Source organism: Terrapene carolina, unplaced genomic scaffold, assembly GCF_002925995.2.
Source record: "Terrapene carolina triunguis isolate 2854851 unplaced genomic scaffold, T_m_triunguis-2.0 Scaffold714, whole genome shotgun sequence".
Taxonomy (NCBI): Eukaryota; Metazoa; Chordata; order Testudines; family Emydidae; genus Terrapene; species Terrapene triunguis.
Genome location: NW_020665065.1, coordinates 20,235,429 through 20,257,914, shown reverse-complemented (window position 1 = coordinate 20,257,914; position 22,486 = coordinate 20,235,429). Strand labels below are relative to the sequence as shown.

The 22,486-nt window shown below is 60.0% G+C and overlaps 2 protein-coding genes across 3 annotated transcripts in view; both read right to left on the bottom strand.

Annotated features, from left to right (window-relative positions):
• Positions 1-724: 724 nt before the first annotated feature.
• Positions 725-13,647, bottom strand: LOC112112210 (polyhomeotic-like protein 2). Of its 2 annotated transcripts, XM_024208026.2 has the most exons (7): positions 13,531-13,647; positions 7,768-7,970; positions 5,431-5,560; positions 3,972-4,086; positions 3,459-3,600; positions 2,625-2,916; positions 725-1,555 (listed from the first exon to the last, which is right to left on the bottom strand). In XM_024208026.2, exons 2-7 carry the CDS (start codon positions 7,918-7,920, stop codon positions 1,401-1,403), a joined length of 987 nt encoding a protein of 328 aa, XP_024063794.1. In that variant the 5' UTR covers positions 7,921-7,970; positions 13,531-13,647; the 3' UTR covers positions 725-1,400. The 2 variants fall into 2 exon arrangements, with proteins under 2 accessions (XP_024063794.1, XP_026515799.1); XM_026660014.2 differs by lacking the exon at positions 13,531-13,647 and having other exon boundaries at positions 7,863-7,927.
• LOC115271373 (polyhomeotic-like protein 2) overlaps positions 13,272-22,486 on the bottom strand; it is a 171,410-nt gene continuing 162,195 nt past the window's right edge. The window contains exons 9-10 of the mRNA XM_029913574.1: positions 22,224-22,306; positions 13,272-14,294 (exon numbers count right to left, since the gene is read on the bottom strand). Coding sequence (XP_029769434.1) covers positions 13,272-14,294; positions 22,224-22,306 — 1,106 coding nt within the window. The remainder of the gene's footprint in view (positions 14,295-22,223; positions 22,307-22,486) is intronic.

Here is a 22,486-nt window from a genome sequence, read left to right as displayed (position 1 = left end):
CCCAGCCGAGCCCCCACTCGTGTTACTAACCGGCAGAAGGGTGGCTGGTGCCCAGCATGATCCTAGGCCCAGAAAAGCCCCCGCGCGGAGGTTTGTGGAGTTTTTTGTAACGTTTATTAAAAACCAACAGGAAAAAAAGGGTTTTAAAAAGACCTTCCCAGCCCAGCCTCCCTCAGTCTAGAGCCGGGAGCAGCTCCCTCCCTGCTGGGGTACACTTGCAGCCAGCAGCTCTGCCGTATGGAGGGGAGGATGGAGCTGCATCTCCCCGGCTCAAAAGAGGAATGATTCTCACTGGGGCTTAGAGCCCCCCACCCTGGTGCATACAGGCAGCTTCAGCCGTATTATGGCAGCCTGAGGACAGGCGCTAAGGGAATCCCCAGGGAGGCCTGTGCAGATGCCCCCCAAGCCAGCGTGGGGGACGGCTCTGCTGGCATTAGCCAGCTACACTGGCACCGGGAGCCAGGAGGGACGCCCCCCCTACCCCCTCCACAGCATGGATGCTCTTGGGCCACTGGGGCCAGCGGAGCCCATGCCCCGGGAACACAGCAGGCCCTGCTGCAATGCAGCCCCCTGCCAAGGGGCACTGGGCACTACCCCCCCCGCCAGGAGCCTGCTCCCCACTGTGCTGTCCCAGGAGCCGGGCCCCCACTGCCCAGGAGCCACCCCCCGTGGGACACACTGGCTTCCGCGTTAACCGTCTGAGCCACATGACACGCTGCCCCCCCCAGCAGCCTCGACCACGGGCTGGGAGCACACACGGGGGCCCAGGAACTGGCCGCCTGCCGGGGGTGGGGGGCAGCGCCTGGCACCACAACCACACACAACTTTAAGGCAACCGTCCTGTTTGGCATTGAGAGTCGGGGGTTGGGTCCAGCACAAGCCCCTCAGCCTCTCCTGGGGGTGGCAAGTCTGCAGTTCTTGGGGGGAGGGGGAGCTGAGGAGCTGGAGAGGGAAGTGGGGCTCCTGTGGGTCACACAGCTGGGTGGGTACAGGGGAAATCAGCCCAGCCCTGCCTACTGCCAGCCAGCACCTGGCCAGGGGGGCCACTGCCCCTTGAACAGCCCCAGCCTGCCCTGCAGCCACGACTCCCTCTCCCCGGGCACCACGGGGCAGGCTGGGGCTGCAGGAGGGGAAGCTAATGCTACAGAATATGTACAGCCCCGCAAGACCCAGCCTCCGCCCCAGCCAGGAGGTGGGAAGACGGGGATCCAGGCAGACCCCAGCTCTGGGATTCAGGGGCCCTTTGTGCTCCGGGCCACAGGGAGCTCATGGGCCCAATGTCGTCCCCCCAGCTCCTAGCGACAGCTACAGCCGGTCCCCAAAGGGCTTCTGTAGGCAGGTGCCTCTGCCCTGCGCGGGAGTGTCCAGGGGGGCTGCCCGTGCCACGCATGCGGGCGCCTCTAGGAGTCCTTGAGCATGCTGATGCGGGCATAGATCTTCAGCGCCGGGCCCAGCTTGATGTTCATGGCGCTCATGAGGTGATCCTCCTTCAGCAGCAGCAGGGCCTGCCCGTCGATCTCCTGGGCGCGGAACTCCTCCGCGATCTCCTGGCACCCTGCAGGGAGCCAGTGAGGCCATCAGCATGGGCGCCAGCCCAGCCATCCACTGCTCCCCCCCAGGCCAGCTCTGCCCTCTCCAGCTCCCTACACCAAGCAGATCTGTGCTGGCTCAGGGCTGGACGGGAGCCTGAGCCAGTGCGGGGGAACAGGACTGGCAGGGGGTGCTGTCCCCTCGCATGCAGCCCATTGTGCTGGAACCTTCCTCTTGGCAGGAAAACGGAACAGCTCCTGACCCCGTCACCCAGGCACCACGGCCAGAACTAGCTCAGGTGTGTTTTTGTCCCTGGCCCAATCTCTTGCTGTGAGCTGTTAAATAGCTCCTGTGTCCCACCCCACAGGTGGCTGCAGTGCTCCCAAGGCAGGAGCAGGGATGCTCCGTGACCCGATGCCCCCACTAGAAGGGCAGTCAGCACACGGCTCCGGGGCACCTCGTTTCTGGTGGAGGGGGGTTGGGAAGACTCCTCCCTCCCAGGGAGGCCCAGACAAACCCTCTGCTGCGTCACACAGAACAGCAGGGGCAGGTCGGGGCATCTCACAGCGATGTGACAGGTGGGGCCGAAGGAGCAGGATGCTGACGGCAGAGGCCAGGAGCAGTCAAGGGGAGCAGGAATGCCCCTGGGGGAACCCCTGCAGGACAGACTGGCAGCTCAGACAGAGGGGGGGCAGTGGCCTGTCCAAGCCCCAGTGCTGGAGGCAGGCACTCAGGGTCAGCACAGGCGAGAGGGAGGGCAGGGTGGTTGTTGAGGGGCCTCCCAGCCTGGCCACCAGCTCTCTGATTTGGGGGCAGAGTGGTTTGCTGTCGTTGAAACCTGCTGCCTAGCTCACTAGCTTCTCCCTGGAAGTCAAAGCATGGCTCCCCCATGCTCTTTGCTCCTTGCCATGCTAACTCCAGCCCATCCCGCTGGATAGCACAGAACAGCTGCTGGGCTCCACCCCAGAGCTAGCTGCATGGCAGCAGTGGGCAAAGCAACCCCCCAGACATGCAGGCCTCAAAGATCCTGCAGGCCCTGGCTGGCCCAGGGCCCATGTGGCAGGGAGGGGAGCAAGGCCAGGAGGGTCCCTCACCTGGCAAGGAGCGGATGAATTCATAGACATCCTCCACATTCCACTTGGTGGGCTCGCTGGGCAGGAAGTGGTGCCCAATGCCCACCAGGTCCCGCATGTGCATGTCGGGCAGCTCCAGGTCGCGCTCGCCCTGCCGCCGGCGTGAGGTGGACGAGCTGGCCGAGAGGGGTGACAGCGGCTCCTCGTAGCTCGAGTTATCGGAGCAGCGGCTGGAATCCTCCTGGCTGCGGTTGAGCTGGAGCGAGGCTGTGACGGAGAGCGGCACCGAGCCCGTGGAGAGGGACACCGGCGTCTGCGGGGCAGCGGAGAGGTCAGCCTGTGGAGGGGCCAGTCCCGCCCCGTGCAACACCCACCTCCCCAGTCTCTTCTGCTCTGCAGGCAACTGGGAGCCGGGACGCCTAGGTCCTATTGCTCCCTCTGGGAGGGCTGCAGTGTAATGCTCAGAACCAGGGCAGGACTCCTGGGGTCTATTGCTGGCGCTGAAGGGAGTGCAGTCTAGTGGTTAAAGGGTGGGGGACGGAGCCCAAAGTCCTGAGTTCTAGTCCCAGCTTCAGCAGAAAGTTGATTGTCTGTCAAGAGGTTCTTAGGTTCTGTTCACCCCCTGCCCCCATGCCCTCTCCGCATGTTACTGCCCCTCCCTCCCAGCTAGGCAATGGGGCTAACTGATGGTGACTATCATTGTAGCCCCATCTGCCCGAGAACCTGCAGCAGCGCCTGCCCCTCAGCCCACAGAGGCGCAGCCATTTGCCAAGGGGCAGCCCAGGCTCACACACTAGCTCCTGGGGGAGGGAAGGGGGTTAGGATCACCACCCCGGGGGGTAGACGGCAGCTCACCTGTTTCTTGGTGTCCTTGCTGAGGACGGGTAAGGCTCCCTTGCAGGTGCGACGGCGCCCGTGCGTGGCCGCCCCCGGTTTCTGGAGCTTGCTGCGGTCAGGGTGGAAAAGCCCCACCCGCTTCGTGCACCCCACGTTGTACCTGCCAGGGGCACCAGGAGCGGGTCAGTGACGGGGTCTCAGTTCAGCAGCCTCACAACCCTGCCTCACTCCCCACAGTGGCAGGATGGGTGCAGATGGCGCCTGGCGGAGCCCTGCACCAGGCAGCACCCCAGCCCCTGGAGCCAGCATGTTGGGGGCAGATGATGCTGAGAGGGATGGGGCGGGACTTGGGGGCTTTGCCCTATGGTGGGGTTGACATGCACAAAGGGGTTGGGCAATGCTAGGGGGCCTTGCCCAGCAGCAGAGCCGGGAATGCTGCTCGGCGGCTGTGGTGGTAGTGGGGTCTGGCACCCCTTGGTGGGGGGTGGGGTGGGGAGGGGGGGTGGGCAGGCGCCACTCAGCAGTGGTTACCTCTTGGCACAGGCCATGGAGCAGAAGCGTTTGGACCTCTTGAACTTGTAGGCGAAGTCAACGCGGCCACAGAGCTCACACTTCAGCTTCGGGGGGTTCCCCTCCTCTTTGGATTCTGTGGACACAGCGGGACACAGGGACCGACACAGACACACCCGGCTCTTAGTGACTGCTCGCACAAGCCTGGCATGCAGCGGGGCCTTAGCCACTGCCTGGACAGAGCAACCCTGCCCCCAGCAGTGCCTCTCCCAGCATAGCCAATCCCCCCGCCACACACAGGTCACCCACCGTAGGCAAGGACGCTACCCCGCTTCCCCTGGCCACACAGCCCCCCCCGGCAGGCCACTCTCGGCAGGCGCCTGTGTTGCTCTAGGTGAGGGGGTGACTGTCCCCAGAGGTTCCCTCTCTCTCAAAGGCCAGACGAGGGGATACAGCCACTCTGCAGACGCTCTGGCTCTCCTGTGCCAGACAGGCAGGCTGGCCTGCCTCTGGGTGCCACGGGATCCTGCTTTAGTGGGTGGGCAAACGAGTGTTATTCCTGGAGCCACGGGCTTGAGGGAGCAGCACAGGGACCCCGAGATGTTCTTGCCTCTTAACCCAGCAGCCCTGAGGAGACTGAACAACATCTGGGTGTTGAGGCATCTCAGCCTTTACGTGTCTCCCCCCGACACTTTACCCACATTAGCAAACGGTTGCTGCACAATCGGCCTGAATGACTCACCCCCCTTTGCATCCTGGCCCCCCAGCCCCCTCCATGGGTCCTGCTGCCAGACACCAGGCTGCCCCCCGAACCTGGAAGCCAGGCCAGGGTCCCTGGAAAGGCCCCAGGGGACAGGCCTGGCCCCAGCCCATAAGCCTACAAGCTGGAGGGCAAGAGCAGAAGCTCCCCAGCACGGCTACCTCTCAGCTCCCTGCTCATCTGCCCTCCCCGCTTCCGCACTGTCCTTGTTCTCCACCCTCAGCGCCCTTTTCTCATCCCACAAAGTGTTCTGCAGCCTTCAATGGGCCCTCAGTCCCTGGGAGGGGAGTCAGGATCATCACCCCCTCCCCCAAACCTTATGGCTGGGGAAACTGAGGCACAAAAAGGGGAAAGTGACTTTCTCACAGTCACCTGGGAGGGTAGTGGCAGAGGCAGAAATAGAACCCTGGTCTCCTGACTCCCAGCTCTAACCACTAGCCCATGCTCCCACCGCCCTATTCCCTGCTGTCTCTTCCTCCCCCGCTCCCCAGTGGGAATAGTGCCAAGGGCTGCTCTGCCTGGTCATCCCATAGTGTCCCCTCTGGTGGGGGCAGTGGGAAGGTTTGACCCTCAGTACCCACTGGGTTCCCAAGGGAGCAGGCAGCCCCCCGACCTCAGCTCCTAACGAATGCGACGGCTGCTCCCTCCCCTGACTAGAGGCGTGGGAGGATCAGCGGCAGGCGCCCCAGCTCTCTAGCGCCCCTGCTGGCCAGGGCCTACCTTGCAGATAGGGCTCCTCCATTTCAGAGTCAGTGGTGGTTGTATTGTCCTGCTGTGGGAGTTTCTCAGCCAAGAGGCCCTGGGCATACTTCTTCTTGAGATTCCCCACGAGCAGTGAAGAGCGCCCCACCTGGAGAGCCGGAGACAGAGGGCGAGACAGGTTAGAGGGCTGCTCTGCCTGCAGCCTCGGGCCGGCTCTCGGCAGGCCTCCAGAAACCCTGCGGTGGGTGGAAAGGAGGGGGCTTCTCCCTGCAGGTGCCTGCCCCAGAACTCAGCTCCAAAACCACAGACCTTTGCTGTTGGGAGTTGGAGGAGAGCTCCCCCAGCTGGCAGCAGCGATAGGTCTGTTAGCGGCTCTGTGACGCAGCCACTGAAGGGCAACAGCAGTGACCCACCAAGCCAAGCCGCTCTGGTGGGCCAGCTAGGGGGCAGGGGGATGCAGAGCAAAGCAAGGCTCCTGCTTCACGCTGCTCTGCCATGCTCCCTGCTGCACCAGCGGAGCTCCTGGCCTGCATAGAGTGCAGTTACTCAGGGGCACGCGCTTGTTCATTCTGACGCAGCGGAAGCCCCGCTCGGGTTTGGAGGTGGAGCTGGAAGTTCATGTGTCCAGGTACCCCACCATACCGCTCTGCTCCACTCCCCGTGCCCCGTCTGAACTCCCAGCTTACCACTTGCAAGCATGAGGCCAGCCAGCAACCCAGCTCTGCCAGCTTGCAGCAAACTGGTATTAGAGGGTGCCAGGTCCAGAGGCTGAAACAACTTGCTCAGCCCCACACGCTGGGGAAAGCCGCCCCTCTCCTGTGCCTCTAAGGTGCATTTCTCCTCCACACAGACTGCCGCGATCTTTGCCTCATCCCCATCTCCCCACTTCAGCACCCAGTTCGCATGCTCAGTGCAACCTCCCTCAGTCATGCAGCAGACGCACGCAGGCCCCAATCCTGCTGCGAGCAGTCCCATCACGGCCTGAGTCAAAGGGCCATGTGAACCGCACAAGCAGTGGTGAAATCCACCCTGGGCAGCAGAAGGCCTCGGCACCACTGATATCCCGCAGGTTTAGGAAGGGCACGTATCTCATGCTGGGCCTCTGCGTGGGGGTGAATTTCATCCACTGCAATTTGCAGAGTCTCACAGCTCAGTCACCTGTCTGCTTAGCCCTCCCTGGGGAGAGAGCCCTGGGGAAAATGTTTCCTGCCCTGCCAGCTCACCCGGGGAAGACTGTGTAGAAGGAGGTTTTTGTTTTTGTTCTGAGGACAGTTGAGCTTTTTCTCTAGCTCTAAAGCAGCTCGACCATTTTCGCACCAAGTGGCATATTCCCCTTTGGGCAGAGACCAGGCGGAGATGAGACGGCTGGAATGGACCCCTTTAAGCACAGCAGCTGCTGCTCCTTCCTCAGGAGCGCTTGACGCAATGCGCGGCTGGGCGTGTCACTGTCTGTACCGACCCAAGTGCTTTGGCAAAGCGGGGAGGGGGGGTCTCTATCCTCAGGCTGAAGCTCTGACGGGGCTGCAGGCCCCCCACCCCCAGTTCCTGAGCACTTTGCTCTGCTAGGCAGCTGCACAGACAGGTTAACAGCACAATATTTATTTAAAGGTTCTTGTAAATAAAGTTAACAATAAAACTGAAACCGATGCCCAGAAGCGTCCCCGCCCCTTCCAAAGGCAGTAATTCCATTCCGCACTTTCACCTTCGCGCACGGTGAATCCAAGGGTTTCAAAGCACATTTGAAAACAGCGACAAGTTTGAATCATAACCCTTGGGTTAGTGCTTTTCACCCCCGCCTCCCACAGTGCTTCCTAAAGTCTCATTATCCCCATGGCTCGCATGGGGAAACTGAGGCAGAGCAACTAAGGCCCCCATTTTTCAAAAGCGGCCTTGGATTTGGGGGGCCTCAGGTCCCAGGTGCTCCAGTGGACACACGTAGGGCCTGATTTCCTGAAGCGCTGAGCACTCTCCGTGGCCATGCACGATCCCAAACAAGGCCCAAAGTGTCTAAAACTGGGCACACAAATTCAGAGGCCACTTTTGAAAAGGAGCCTCACCCAGGATCACACCTGTCAGTGGCAGAGCTAGGAACGGAACTCAGGAGTCCTGACTCCCAGTCCCGTGCTCTAACCATGAGACCATCTGGCCCACTGCAGGGGCAGGGTCTGCATCTCTCACAGCAGAGGTGAGCGCCCCCCTCAGGCTGAGCCGTGGCACGGCAAAGACTGGAGGCCTATGCTCAGCCGGCTCCTGCTATCGTCAGGGAAACAGAGCGGGAGCGAGACCTGCGCGTGCGCCAAAGCGAGAACACACAAAGCGAACAGCGTAAAGAGGGGAAAAGAAGAAGGTGCGTACCGGGAACGGCTCTGCCCCCTCCTGGATCACAAACCCTTCGATAACATGCGTCAGGACTTGGGGTTTCACAATGGCCTGTGGTGGTTTATTCTCACCATTCTGGGGGGCAGTGCCAGCGACAGTAGAGGCAGAGTTTCCGTTCCCTGATGTCATGCCGGGGCTGCTGGGGTCGTTCTGCACATGAACACGGTCCTGTCCCGGCTCTGCAGGGGGGAGACGAGATTGAGCTGCAGGGGTGGGGCTTGCACAGAGACACACAAATACATCCACAACTGGTGACACAGCGATGTGCGCACACCGCCACAGAGCAGAACGCAGCCAGCTCGAGCAGTGACAGCACACACAGAGTGCAACAAGCATGCGCACACACGGCTAGCAGAGGCAGGGTGGGCCAGGCCTCCCATCCCCTTGCTCCCCCCAGGTGGGGCGGGCATGTGGCAAGGCGGTTGATCTTAGCAGGATTAGCAGCCTGTGTGGGATCTGCCCCCGCACCGTTCAGTGGGGCAGCCATTACCATACAGCTGACTCCCCAGCTGTCCCCCCGGGACGGATGAATGGCCCAGCGCAGCCAGTCACATGGCACTCTCCCCCCGCCAGCCGGCGCACACAGGCTGGATTGTATGGAGCTGAATGCTCTCCAAGAACCCCCATGGGCAGAGTCAATGGACAGAGCACACTCCCCTCCAGCTGCGACTCTCCCAGGCACAATGAACAGAGGGGAGCACCAGGAGGTCTGTGGGCAGCTGACTCCACTGTGCCCAGAGGATCTGGAATTAGAGGGGCCCAATCTCTACAGGGGATACACTAAAATACAGCAGATCCTGTGCACCGCCCCCCCCCCCCCACACACACACTCCATCACTCCTGGCACTTAAGCCGGGGTAGTCAAGCAATGAAGCATGGGGACCCCATCCCCCATGGGACCATACTGACTGTCCTTCTGAGCTGCTAGGGGCCTAGACAGACACCGGAGCCCTACCCACAGTGCCAGGCAGCAGGCCTCTCCAGCCCCATCGGACACTCTGCTACAGGAGGGCAGGGGGCTGGGAGCGGAGCCAGCTGGGATGGGGGGTGAGAGGCTCTGGGTGCTCCGAGGAGGCTCCCGCACACAATCTGGCGCCAAAGGGATCCCTGCCAAGTAAGGGAGCGATTCCCCCTCTGCTGCAGCCCCTGGACGCTGTCCTAAGTGCCGCCTGCTCCCCCGGCACTGGAGGGGCCAGCAGCACAGAGATCCTGGATCGATCCAGATTGCAAAGCTTTCCAGGGCTACTCTAGGTTATGCTGAGGCCAGCCCGGATACCAAGGTGCGGAGAGCGGTATAAGAATCTGCAGAACAGGAAGGACTGCCTGGCCATCAGCAGAGCCTCAGCCCTGGTTGCCCGACACAAGGAAGAGCAATTGGAGTGCAGGGCCCACAAACCGGGTATGGAGCCTTTGGATGCTAGAGAATGCATCGAAGTCAAGCCCCGGCTGGCAGTGGGGGAGTGCGCCAGTGCCCCCTGTTCACCGTGGCTGCTCTCTGGCCCCACATAAACCAAGTTTGGCAGGTCTCAGCCTAGCTCCATGTGGGCAGGTGTCCAATAAACGCCATCACAGGGACCACTAGCACTCCCTCCTCAGCCGTCTCTGCCACAGCATGGGGGGGCCATAAGGCCAGACTCTCAGAACAGGCACACTGGGCACAGAGCCCTTATGGAGCTGGGGCCTGTGACGTCCAGGCCCCTCCCTCCCCCATGACAGCATCCCCGCTGGCTCAGGGCTAAAACATAACCAGAAGAGGCCACATGTGTGGGATGCCTGTCCCACCACCAGACCCTTTGCCCCTGAGGTGCTGCTCCGGCCACCTGGGCAGGGGCTAGGCCATGAGAACAGAGCTAGCAGGGCACAGCCAGGGGATTTATGGCATTGGAGCACCGCAGAGCCCTGGAGGCATATGCCTCTGTCTTAGCAGCAAGGAGCCTCTCATGGCAAATCTGTGCCATCCCCCAGGTTACCCCAGCACCCTGCCACGGCGCCTCTTCTCAGTATGGCTGTGCAAAGTAACACCTGGGGCAGAGCCAGGGCTGAGAGCACTGCAAGGCAGCTCCACGGGCATGCGGTGTCAGTGCGTATCCAAGTAGTTCTCACTGCAGGAAATCTGCCTTGGACTACACTACCCAGAATCCCTCACGGGAAGCAGCGTGAGGACTCAGAGGCAGCCAATGCAGCAGCCCGGTGATTTGCTGGCTGCAAACCTTGTGGTCGCAGCGGGTCTGTACAGCCTAACCCCCTACATGTCCGGAGAGCGGCACAGGCCAGGCAGGCCTGGTTCCCAGCAGAGCCGAGTCCCATGGGTGTGCCACCCCCCCAAGCCCCTGCAAAGGAGCCCAAATGGGCCTCTCTCACCCCCCATCACTGTGACATCAGTGCACCTTACATCCATGGCAGGGGGAATCGCCGCCCCTCCCGTCCTCCCAGCCATGCACCTTTTCGCTCCCCAGAGGGCGGAGTTTTCTTCTCCCTCCTTTGTAGGGCAGAAAGGGATTCACTGACCTGAGCTGGGGAGACTCTTGCAGGGCTTGTGGTTTCACCCCCTGGACTCTAAAGCAGGTCCCTTTGCTGCACAGCGCTAGCACCTCCTCCCATCTCAGCCCCCACCTTCCCAGCAAACATCAGTGCAGCAGTCATTAAACATTAAACACATGCAGCGGGCAGGGGCCCAGTGTGGCTGGGAGCAGGATGTTCCCAGAACCGGCATGCGCTGGTTGGGCCCAACCCCTGCTGGAGTCTCATTGGCTCCTATTAGGAGAACAATGTGGCTAGGCTAGGCTAGGGCAGGGCAAGCAGGCTGCGGTTTAACTTACTGCCCCTGGAGAGTTTAGGCCAGGGAAGGGGTGGATGCTGGCTGCTGGGCATGGCTGCGGGCCAAGTAGTCTGCACACGCAATGCACTGACAGCGTGCGCGTAGGTGCAGACTGTGGGGGCGCGTGCAGGCAGTGTAGTGCACAGACTGTGCGAATGAGGGGAGCAGATGGGAATGGGGTGGGCAGACGAGATGGGGCAGCAGGAGGGGGCTGATAATCCTAGAAAAGCAGGGCTGGAAGGGGCCTCAAGAGATCATCTAGTCAGGACAGGACCAAGAAAACACCACCTGTGCAGAGTCCGCAATTAGAGACCCCCCCCCCCCCCGCCCAATGGCTGGAATTGAGGCTCCTCCCCCATGTAGCTGCAGCCCCACAGCCCATTACAGCGCAGTGGGCAGGATGGGGCGTTCAGGGTGATGAGATGAGAGCGGCACAGGAACCAGGACACACCCACGGCTCTGAAGAGGAGTCTGAGCACAGGCTAGGACCCTCTGTGCTCCCTACAGCTCAGCCACAATCGGGGGGGAGGGGGGACCCAGGGAGGCTCCTCTCAAACACGGAGATCCTGCCCTCTTCCCCCATGGGGGCAAACAGGAGAACGGGACTAACAATGCGAGGGTCAGGGTCTCTGCCCATTGCCAAGGAGGAGGAACGACACTCAGCCCCAGAATGAAAAGGCAGATTGACAGGGAAGCCAGCTGAGGGTGGCTGGGAAGGGGCAGTAGAATGGGGACCCCAGAACCCGGTCTCCCGGAGGTCGGCAGGTGGGGTGACTGGAGATGCCAGAAGGGGGACTGGACTGAGCCTGGAAGCAGCTGGAAAGCCTGTGAGGTTGGGTGCAGCACTCTGCATCACAAGGAGACCATGGAGTCCAGCCCCAACAGGGCCCCCCCAGACCACGGGGTGGTGCCATTGACAGGGCCACAGACAGACAACAGAGAGAGAGGGGCACGGATTGCCTTGAGGTTCTTGGGACTGGGAGCAAAGCAGGAGCCTGAGTTAAGGAGAACCATGGCCCCGAGGAGCCAGGCCGAGGAGGAGGGAGTCCACACGCTTCAGGGAGTTCCTGGAGCAAAGGCCAAAGGAGATGGCAGATGGGGACGGAGAGATTCGGGAGCACGTCCCAGGAGCTGCTGGACAAGGAGATGATCCAGGTCAAAGCAAGCAATAGGGCACCCCAGGGACAGGGAACCCCGAGCCTGGGGCAGGCATCTCCAGGAACAAAGGATGAAGTATTAGCAAGTCCAGAAGCAGACCAGACTTGAGACTCTAGCTGCTCCAGCCCAGGGAGATCAATTGCATCAAAAGCCCAGCTGGGAGTAGTGCTGGTGTGATGAGATCAAAGGCTCTGGCCACCCAGGAAGTGCAGTCCCGGTGCTGGGGAGCCATGCTCTGGGGGAGAGGGGAGACTCCTGCTGTGCAAAGGGCGCTGTGGCTGTGGGTAACCCTCTGTGCTGAGATGGGGTATCTCTGCAACACTCCCGCAAGGAAAGCAGCATTTGCAATCCGAGCGGATAGGCGATCTACAGGCGGCTGCAGACAGCTCAGGCTGGTCGGTGCTGGGGGGTGGGGGGGCGCTGCATACCCTGGGACCCCTTTAACATCAGTGTCACTTTGCAAAAGTTGCCAGAGGCCTCCATGCACCGCAGGGGGAGCAGCATCATTCCTCCCTGAGCTAGCGCACCCCCCCCAGGAGCGAGAGGGGAGCTCAGTCTCCATGGCTCAATCATCCTTTTCTTTTCTGCAGAGGCTGCCAGACAAGTGGCCCCAACAGTGACAGCTGCAGGGGTGGATTCCTTGTCATGTGGACACCTGTCAGCGGAGACCCCTCAACTCGTTGCACCTAGAGGCTCCTGAAGCGATTTGAGAGCAGCACTCCCTGTCACTACCAGCCTGAGCTAGAGTCAAGACTCTTAACCCCCTGAAGCAGCCAGCCCCCTTCCTGCCACGCAGAGAGTATTCCAGGGAACCCACCAGCCCCTCTGAGATCAGAAGCAGAAGAGACACAGAACAGGGATCCGTTGGAGCCTGGGAAATCCTCACCAGAAAACCCCACGCTCACTGCCTCCCCCATCACCATCCCGCAGCAGCTCTGCAAAATGTACTCTGACCACACGCCACCTGGCCATGCCAGGCTGAGAGCAGAGGGAAGAAGGGGGCCTGGCACATCCTATGGACCAGGCCTATCCTACCCCCCACACGGGTTACAATGCAGCTCCCATCATTCTTTGGCAGCCTCAGCCTAGTGGCTGATTCACACTCTATGGGGAGGCTGGTGTGAGGAGCTGGCTCTTGAGTTTTCATCCACCTACTTATGTCCAGGCCTTTGTGGCTCACGCTGCATCAGCACTGAATGCTGACTACTTCTGGGGCCCAGGGCCTGATGGTGCTGGTGCCCACAGCGCCAGGCGAAGTCACTGGGAGCGATGGATGCGCAGCACCTTTGAAAGCCAGGTCAGGAAGGTGCATGCACACGGGTTCCAGCAGGATCTAGAGCGGAGCGTCGCCGCAGAACCTGCTCCAGCAGGATCTGGATTTTTCCAGCCTGCCGGGGGCAGCTACAGCTTCCATCCAGCGAAGATGGAACACGCAATCTATCCACCAGCCTGGTCACACGACCCACGTAAGCCGCAGGGCACAATCCCCCTCCCCCCATTGTCCTCACGCTGCACAGCAGCAGAGGGGCAACTGGTCCAGCCCCGGCCTGGCAGCCTCCCCCGCCAACCCCTCCTCCGCGTGGGCTGCCAGGGGTCTGCTGGGCTGAAACTTCCCTGGCTCCAGCGCCCCCGGCAGCTGGGCTCCCTGCCTCCCCTTCCCCTCCCACTCCCCCGCCCCTCGTGTCCTCCGCTGAACCCGGGAGCTGCGCTGCGCTGCGCTGCGCTGCGCTCTGGGTATCCGGAGCCCGGCCGCGAGCACTAACCTGAGCGAATCAAAGGCGCAGCGGCCGGTGCCGCGATCCCGCCCGGGGGCGGCCCCCCCGGAGCCCCATCTCCGGAACGAGCTCTCGGCACAAACAAAGGGCCAGCCCAGCTGCCGCTCCCTGCGCCCGGGCGCTACGGCTGGGAGGGGAGCCAGCTCCGGCCTGGAGCACCCAGCGCAGCCTCCGGCCTCCCGCGCCGGGGCATCGGAGGAGGTCGAGACAAAGGAGCCGCCGCCCCGGCGCTGGGGGCGGCGGAGAAATGCCCCGCCCGGCCCCGGGGTCAGGCTGTGCCCGGCCTCGGGCAGGCGGTTGCGGGAGCGGCCCCGCGCGGAGCGCTGCGCTCTAGCTCTGCGATGGCACCGGCCCCTCGCGTCTCCGCTCCGGCTCCCGGGCGGCGTCCCCCGGGCCGCCCAGCCGGGTTGGCCGCGCTTAGTCGCTCCGACGCGGGGCAAGGCGGTCGCGGGCGGCGCAGACAATGCGCGGGGGGAGCGGGCAGGGCGCGTCGGCCTCTTTGTAAGGCCGCCCGAGCCACGCAGGCGAGCGCTGCCATTGGCCGCCCGGCCCGGGCCCGCCTCCCAGCCCCGCGCCGCGAGGGGGGCGGGCGGCAGCAGCTGCTGCTGGGGAAAGGCCCAGCTGGCCCCGCCGGGAGGGAAGCGGCTCCGCGCAGCAAGGCCCGGGCTAGGAGCAAAGGCCGGTCCCAGAGCGGGCGGGGGCCGACTAAAGCAGGCCCCGCGCTGCACGGAGCGCGCCCCTTCGCCCGGGCCCTGCACGCCGAGAGCCCCGGGAGGGCGAGCGCACACAGACCCGGGGCCCCTGCCCCAGCTCTAGGGCCAGGAAAGGCTCCCGTGCGTGTGCAAGGCCGGGCATGGGAGAAAGAGGCAGCGGCTGGGGGGTGCATGGAAGTGGCTTGTGTCCAGGCAGCACCGCGCAGATGGGCTGCCATAGATTGGGGGGGGCTGGTATGTCTCCATGGCAGTTTAGCCCGCTGAGGGGGAGATGCGCAATTTGATGCTATTAGTGAGGTTGTGAGGACAATAATGCCTGCATCTGTAATTTTCACTCCATGCATCGGAAGAAGTGGGTTTTTTATCCACAAAAGCTTATGGCTAAATAAATCTGTTAGCCTTTAAGGCAGGGGTTCTCAAACTGGCGGTCGGGACCACTCAGGGGGTCACGAGGTCATTACATGGAGGGTCATGAGCTGTCAGCCTCCACCCCAAACTCCGCTTACCTCCGGCATTTATAATGGTGTTAAATATATTTAAAAGCGTGTTTAATTTATTAGGGGGGTCGCACTCAGAGGCTTGTGATGTGAAAGGGGTCACCAGTACAAAAGTTTGAGACCCACTGCTTTAAGGTGCCACCGGACTCCTTGTTGTGAGGATAGGGACTATTAAGTGTATTACTATTTATTTTGTTTAAAATTGTATTATAGCTTGTAAACATTAATAAACTATCATAATGCACACAATACCCAGACCCCCACCTGTGCTCTCTTCACAAACTCACACACATGCACACCATAATAGTCCCCACACACACTATGCACAGACACACTCCCATGCACCATTCTCAAACACATTGCACACACCCTGGATGTTAAATCAGGCACTTCCACAGACAGCAAGTACATACTTTACAATACCATTATGTCCTATCCTGTGTGGGTGTCATGTTGTGAGGTACAAGTCTGATGGCCTGAGCACAAGGCTGGGGGCCAGGTACCACTGATTTCTCAACCCGGCCCTAACACTGGCTCCTTGTACAAGAGCAAAGCCTGCTGCTGCTCTGTGCCTCAGTTTCCCCACCTGTCAAAGCAAATGTTGGCAGAGTGCTCTGGCCTTTGTAAATATACTGAGTGAGGATATTTGTGTATTATAAATGTAAAGGATATTTGTGTATTATAAATGTCCTTGGAATCCTGCCTTTCTATTGGTTCCTGCACCAACCTGACTGCTAGGAAACAACCCATTCTGGCAAGCAGACACTGTCTCTGTGACAACGTGCAGTTAAACTGCAGTGTTCCCTACATAAAGAGGTTGTTATTTTAGATGAACAATAATGACCTCTGGGTCAGGCGTTACCTGGTTAAAAGGCCTCTGCTGTTCCTATTCACTGCACAATTTGGATTGTATAAAGCAAACCATAACACAAACAGAAATAAGTTTCCATGGCTTAAAAACAATAAATATTAAGTCCAGTGGAAACAATGTTTTGTAAACTTCCCCTGCAGAGTTTTCAGCCCAAAGGCTGCAGAGCTGAGAACCTCAAAGTGAAACTGAGAAGAAACCAAAGGGCAACACCGGATGCTAATGTTTGTTATTGCCTACGCAGTGACACTGAAATAAGGACAAATCAGAGATTTTACAAGCACTTTCCCTTGTAAAGACTTCATGTGGTTTTTAGCAACACACATACAGAAACAGCTGTGTGCAATACACAGGGTGCCAGCGATACCATGAAATCCACCAGGGATTTAGCTATTGATCTTGGTTTTATGTGGAGGGTGCCCAAAGACTATGGTGATGGGCAGCTGGAGAACATCCTAAGGGTTGGTCTACACTTAAAGGTTTTATCAGCATAATTATGCCATTAAAAGCCCTAGTGTAGACAGTTCTATTGGTACAGAAGTGACTATACCAGTCGAGTTGATGCCAGGTCCCCGATATAGTGTGTAAGCACTTTATACTGATAGAACACACCTACACTAAACAGGTTTTGGTGGCTTAACTAAAGATCCAGATACATTGGCAAATCTTTTCCGTAGTGTAGACAAGGGGCTGGATTAGATTAGATAGATAAGGTCTGTCTGAGTTGTACTTGGTGAAGGACCTGAGGTGGAGGGCAAATAAGCATACCTTGACCCAACCTTGGTGACTGCCCAGCCTGCAGCCGGCCCCCTATGTAAATCAGAACAGCTCACGGGCGTCTCTAATTGACACCCAGCTGCCCACTGGCGCCAAAGGGCCATTCCAGCAGCCAGGAGTAGCCGGAGTACACAGGCAGTTTGCCCACACCCCCTTGCCCACAGCTAGTCTCTCACTTATGCCAGGGGAAAAGCTGGGGGTGGCATAGTTCCATCAGAGAGGTGTGTGAATTTCAGTGAAGGGCCTGATTCTGAGTTCACGTACACCTGTGTAAATCAGGACTAACTCCCATGAAGTCTATGGAGTTACACTGGCATAAGGGAACCGGATCAGGCTATTGTGTGTCCTGTGCTTTTGGGTCCTTCAGGACGGGAAGCACTACAGCAGTGTGAGGAATTAATTCTTTATGCTGTAACTACTGGTGGGAAGACATGGAATACATGAGGCTAGTGTCTACCCAGAAATCATGGGCCACATTCTGTCCCACTCCAGCAATGCAGGACAGCCTGGAAACTCAATTCCCAGCTGGTAACTGCCAATATCACTCCTCGCTTTTGGGTACCACATTTGCTTCTCTCCACTCCACCAGCATCTCTCCCATTCTCCATGACTTCTGTGAAAAACAGCTTCTTTAGCTGGTACCTCGAGGAGATCTATACAGGCAGAATAGAGCCACCCAGGCTGGAGTGGGGCCCAGACTCCCTCTGTTGCAAAAGGAGTCAGATGACCTTAAATGGCCATGACAGGTTATAATGGGCTAATGTATCAAACTCTCCTGTCCTTTCTGCTCCCGCCCTGCAGAGGGACAGTGTGGAGCTGTAGGAGCTCTCTGTCTCTCTCTCACATCCATGCCAACCCATTTCCAAACCACGCTGGGCTGCTGAGTCCATACCAGGCTCCTAAGGGAAGGGCACCTTCCAGAGTTTTAGGCTCCCACTTGACCCTTAAGAGCATCAGTTTGTGACCTGAAAAATCCTCTGGATTCTCTGGGCTTGCGTCTGTTGCTCCCAGCTCCTTTATACTGTTTTGGAGGCAAAAGGGGGCCTGAAGGTGCCCCAGGGAAACCCTCCTGCACAGCTCCCACCTCCCTCCAGCAGAGTGGAATGCCCGTCAGGACTCTAGGCCAGCTCCGTTCCCAGCCCGTGTTGTGCAGGCACCCGGAGCGCTCCAACCGTTCTCTGCTGCCCGTGGCCGACACGGGGAAATGAGAGTAAGTCAGAGCGGCCCCGAGGCTGCTCTAAATTACACCAGGGGCCAGGCATGCCCAGGGGGTTGAGAAGCAGGAACGTGGCTTAAAGCCACCGATGCCCCCGCCCGTCCTGTGCAGAGGAATGGGGTAACACAACTTTCCCCCACAGCACTCGTGGTGGCCCCTCCTGGGCCAGGCTGGAGCACACTGGGGGGGCTGAAGAGACAGCACTGCGACCTCTGCTCTCCCCAGGTCCATCTGAGCCTGATCTGCCCCCACTGGCTTTAACTGCACACTGCGTCCCCCTCCAGGCCAGACAGGCCCCCGAGCAAACTGAGTCAGGCAGAGGGGAACTAGGGCTGGTGTGTGGGGGAGGGGACCCTGGAAGCGCTGTAAGGGTGCCCAGTGTGTGGGCTGAGCCCCTACTGACAGGCCCCCCGAGCAGCAAGTGGTGCCGGGGAAGGGGCCATCAGTGGGATCAGAAGGCAGATTTGCACAGTGCTGCAAGGGATCAGTCCCTGCATAGGCTGCACCTGAATTCAGCTGTGAGCAGAGCCAGGCGGGCGGGGGAGGGGTTGCTCCATTTCATTTGTTTGAAGGCCCAGCGGCTGCACCAGGAGCCTGTTGCCCTTCAACCCCAGTGCAGGCAACCTCCCCCCATGCATTGCCCCCACCAAGGTGCCTCAGCCCGGGCCAGGGGCCAGAGGGGAGCTCAGTCCTCAGCCTTCTACTGAGGCAAGAGTAGACCCACCAAACGCATTTCCCAGAGGCCCCAGGTGCGGGCAGATGAGAATTCCCTGCAGCCACTACGCACTGGGCTGTCCTTTGGAACCCAGGGGGATTTGTGAGCACAGCTGCCCCGTCCATGGGCCTCCTAGGCCCTGGACTCTCCCAGCTGGGCTATGCAGCACATGGCTGCAGGCTGGGCAGCTCCCCGGGGAAGGGGGGTGTTGTCTCAAAGGGTAGCTACTCCGAACGTGCTCGCTGGTTGCTGGAGTCACACAATATTCAGCCCCCGTCTGCTATTTTGGGGCTGCGGTTTGGAGTTCGTTTGGGTGGATTCTCATCAGGATGTGGGAGCCCTTCAAAGAATGGCCCGAGGCGGTGGGAAGTGGTAGAGCTGCCTGAGCCAGTGCCCCAGTAGGACCTTGCAGGGGCTGGGCTCTTTCAAACAAGAGACTCAGGCCGTGCAGGTCCCATGGCACTTTGCATGAGCATTACATTAGCCCAGGTGTCCTGGCTGAATTCCACATGGCTAGCTATAGCCTGCCTCCCTACATCTCCAGGTGAAGTTTCAATTCACTGCTCTCTTCTACTTTGCTTCCTGTTCTAAACTATTGTGGAAGGACTCCTGTGAGCTGACACATCCCACCCCAGATGTGGCTGCATTTCAGTGCTCACTGGAAGGGTTCCTGTACAGATGTAAAGGAGTGACTGGAGTTAGGGACTGAAGTCATGAGTTTTGGGTTCTCTTTCCTAGCCTTCCATGGATTCACTATCTGGTCTCAATCAAGTCACGTCCCTGCTCCATGCCTCAGTTTCCCCATCTAGAGAACGTGGCTAAGGCTATTTCCCTACCTTGCAGTGCTTTGGGATCCTGCAGGGTGCTGTAGAAAAGCAAGGTGAATGGGTGCCCAGGGCCCTGCCCGAGCATGGGAAGCCTGCAGCCTTTGAAGTTGCTGCCAACAAAGAGTGCGGACTTTCCACACTCCGGGGCTCCTATATTATTTCCAATGGGAACAGGCGTCGCAGGCAGGAGCCCATGCTGGGGAATACCAGGCTAGCTGGGGATGCATGTGGAGCCCACAATCGTCCCATCCCTGGGCTCCAACCTGAGCAGCACTAACCCCGGGCTTCACTGATGTGCCGGCTGCACTAAGACCAGGGAGGAACCGTAGGGAGACAAGGGCCTCCTGGTTTTCTGGAACGGTGCATCCAGCGCTGATTCCAGCCAGCGCAGCTCTCTGGTCTCTGCTGGGCAGGGACGGGAAAAAAGCTGTTGCCAAGAATAAAGGGAGTGGTTGCTCCATGGTGGTTCATGAGTCTGGTGAGACTAAGGACAAGGTACCGGCCTAGACCAAGCTCCTAGAGCATGGAGGGGGGATGAGGGAGACTGGGTGTGCGTCTTTCACAGAGGTGGTGACTGTGACCTGACCTCACCCCAGCTCGCTCTCACCTGCTCTTCGCTACCCAGGCCCAGCTGAGAAGCAAGCTCTCCTGCCTGCCCAGACGCCATGGCCTGAGCCTCGTGCCCCCATTTACACCAGTGCACAGTGGGGGTGGAAGGCCACCAGCCTAACTGGGCAATGTCTCCCTCCACTTTGCATCGGTGTAAGGGACGGGCCAAGCTGCAGGGCCACAGGGAAACACTGGAATTCTCCTCCATCGCAGATCCCCTCCCAGGGGGCACTCTGCCCCAGGCTGTGCCAGCTTTGCCCGGTATGATTCCTGCTGGGATCATGCCTGCACACTGCCCCCAACACCCTTGCACCCCACATGCACAACCCCCCATGCCCACTACAGCGGGCAAAGAATGGCAGATGGAGTCACTGGGGCGGTTATGTTCCAACATGGGAAAATGACGCGGAAAACATTAGTTTGTTGAATAAATGATCAAACCACCTCTGCACACAAGAGCTCTGCACACCCCAACATACAGTACACAGCCCCACAACACCCCCCACCCCTCCAAGACATATCCCTGCACAACCCAACACACTCCCAGCACACAACCCCCCCAACACACACACTCACGGTACATCCCACACAGGCCCCTCCCCAGGAGCATTTGCAGCTCTGAAGCCCCTTCCCCTTTCCCCACGCCTCCCGACGGGAGCAGGAAGACGCTCTGCCACAGGAGGCTATGGGGATGGATACAGCCCAATGACCCTGACAGATGGGTCCATGCCGTGCTGTGGCTTTTCCAGTCCAGAATATCCCAGAGGCTTGGCGTCTCAGGGGAGCCTGGCTCCACTTAGCGGGCAGATGGCATTAATGAGGCTGGCCCCATGCTGACTATGCCCCCGGCACTTGGCATTCGGGGGCTGACTGTCTGGGGGACCATGACGTTTCCACCCCCAGCTTGTCTGCTGACTGGCTGCAAGTCAGATTGTTCAAGACAAGCCAAGGCTGGGGACGATCAAACACCAGAATAACAAGAATGTCTGGGTGTGGGGAGAGGAGCCCTCCTGCCCCCAGCGTGGGGCAGCCCCCCACTGACGGGGGTGGTCAGACAGCTGTGGTTCTGGCTAGGCCGGCGGCTCCTCTGGCCATTTCCTGCCCTGTGTTGGTCACGTCCCCTGACCTCACTGCAGCACAGAGGGTGGCTGAAGTCCCCTGCCACATCCCTGCCATTTGTGCTGTCACTGCCCATGGGCCAACCGGTCAGTTCCCCCCGGCTCCCGTGCCCGGGAACAGTGCAGCTAGGGCTGGGCTGGGAATGCGGAATCTGACCCCCAACCTGTTTGCATTGGAATTCAAACAAAGTAAAATCCTGGAAAGGCTCTGGCTTTATAAAACCAGCCAGATCGAAACGTGGGGCCTAATGAGCGCGGCAGCACCCTGCAATGATGTGCCCTGGGCATGTCTCTGCCCGGCCTTCCTGCCCTACAGAGAGATGCTCCATGTCAAACCGGGCCCAGCTCAGGGTCGGGAGCAAGGGATTCAGCACAGCTCCCAGACACCCACAGCCAGGATGCAGGAGGCCTGGGGTTGAGTTGGGCCTAGCACAGGTTCCCCAGGCTGGTCCCATCCCAGCCAGCAGTCCTAAAACAGCCCAAGGCTGGAAACCAGGGGAACTTTCTGAGCTGCCCCCCAACTGCGGGTTCAGAGCAGCAGTGCTCAGTGCGGTGGGGAAGGCGAGAGCTTGACGAGATGTGGCAATAGCACCTCACTCCCATCTCTTGTGTTGGGAAATCCACCCCTCCGAGGCACTTCCACAGCACCCAGCAGCACGGGACCTGTGCTGCAGGGTGAACAGGGCCATGGATCCCCCAGATGGGAGCAGCCAGCCCTCAGGTGCACCTGCACCAGTGCAGCTCCCCTGTAAAGGCAGGATCAGCGTCACCAGTCAGGGAACCTGCTGCACCCTTGGCATTGCCTGGTGATGGGGCTGATGCCACCACCCATGCAGCCTGCTACATTGCCAGCATTACTGCCCAGGCAGGCCAGCCACAGCATTGGGATTCCCATGTGAGTGTGCCCCCCACACCGCTGGTGTCACTGCCCAGGGCACACGCCATGCTGCTGGCATCACCACACAGGCAAGCCCCTGCATGACTGAGTCACTGACTGGGGAACCGACCGCACCACCACCCATTAATGCTAGTCACCCCAGGACGCCCAGAGCCATGGTGCTGTCTCCTAGCCAGGCAGGCCCTGACTGCTGATGGTGTTTGGGGGGCGGCAGGAGGAGTAACCCCTCATCTAAGAACCTGCTTTGCACCAAAGCACCACTGCTCGGGAGCCAGCCCGAAGGACCCACCCACTGCCAGGTCTGATGCCCTAGAGTCTGGGAACTGTGTTGACACCTGCCCCTATCTGCCCCCCACACACCATGAAAGCCTTCTCCTCTGCAGCTCCTGCCAATGGCAGCGGCCTCCGGTAGCTCTTCACCTCGTCCTCCCTGCACCTCTTACCCCCTGTGCTGGCACTGCTCTCTCCACCTGGAGCTCGGCCGGGGAGCTGCTCCCCCAGCGTGAGTCAGAGCAGGCTGGGCGGCCTGTGGACGCAGCGCAGCGCAGCGCAGTGCAGTGTAGATCCCGGTGGTGGCACGCTCTGGGGCCTTGCCTGTTGGGCTGGGCACGGGGGGCCCACTTGCAGTATCTTTGCATCCAGGGCATTCTCCCTTGTTCTGCCTCTCCGATGGGCCCTGTGCACTGCTGGTGTGCACATGGGGATC

What these genes read in the sequence shown, in the direction of transcription:
- LOC112112210 (XM_024208026.2), bottom strand. Translation starts at nt 7,920, where the DNA reads ATGACATCAGGGAACGGAAACTCTGCCTCTACTGTCGCTGGCACTGCC. An exon ending in GGAGGAGCCCTATCTGCAAG is followed by an intron (nt 4,087 to 5,430) that starts GTAGGCCCTGGC and finishes CTGTGTCCACAG; the next exon opens with AATCCAAAGAGGAGGGGAAC. An exon ending in TCCATGGCCTGTGCCAAGAG is followed by an intron (nt 3,601 to 3,971) that starts GTAACCACTGCT and finishes TGCCCCTGGCAG; the next exon opens with GTACAACGTGGGGTGCACGA.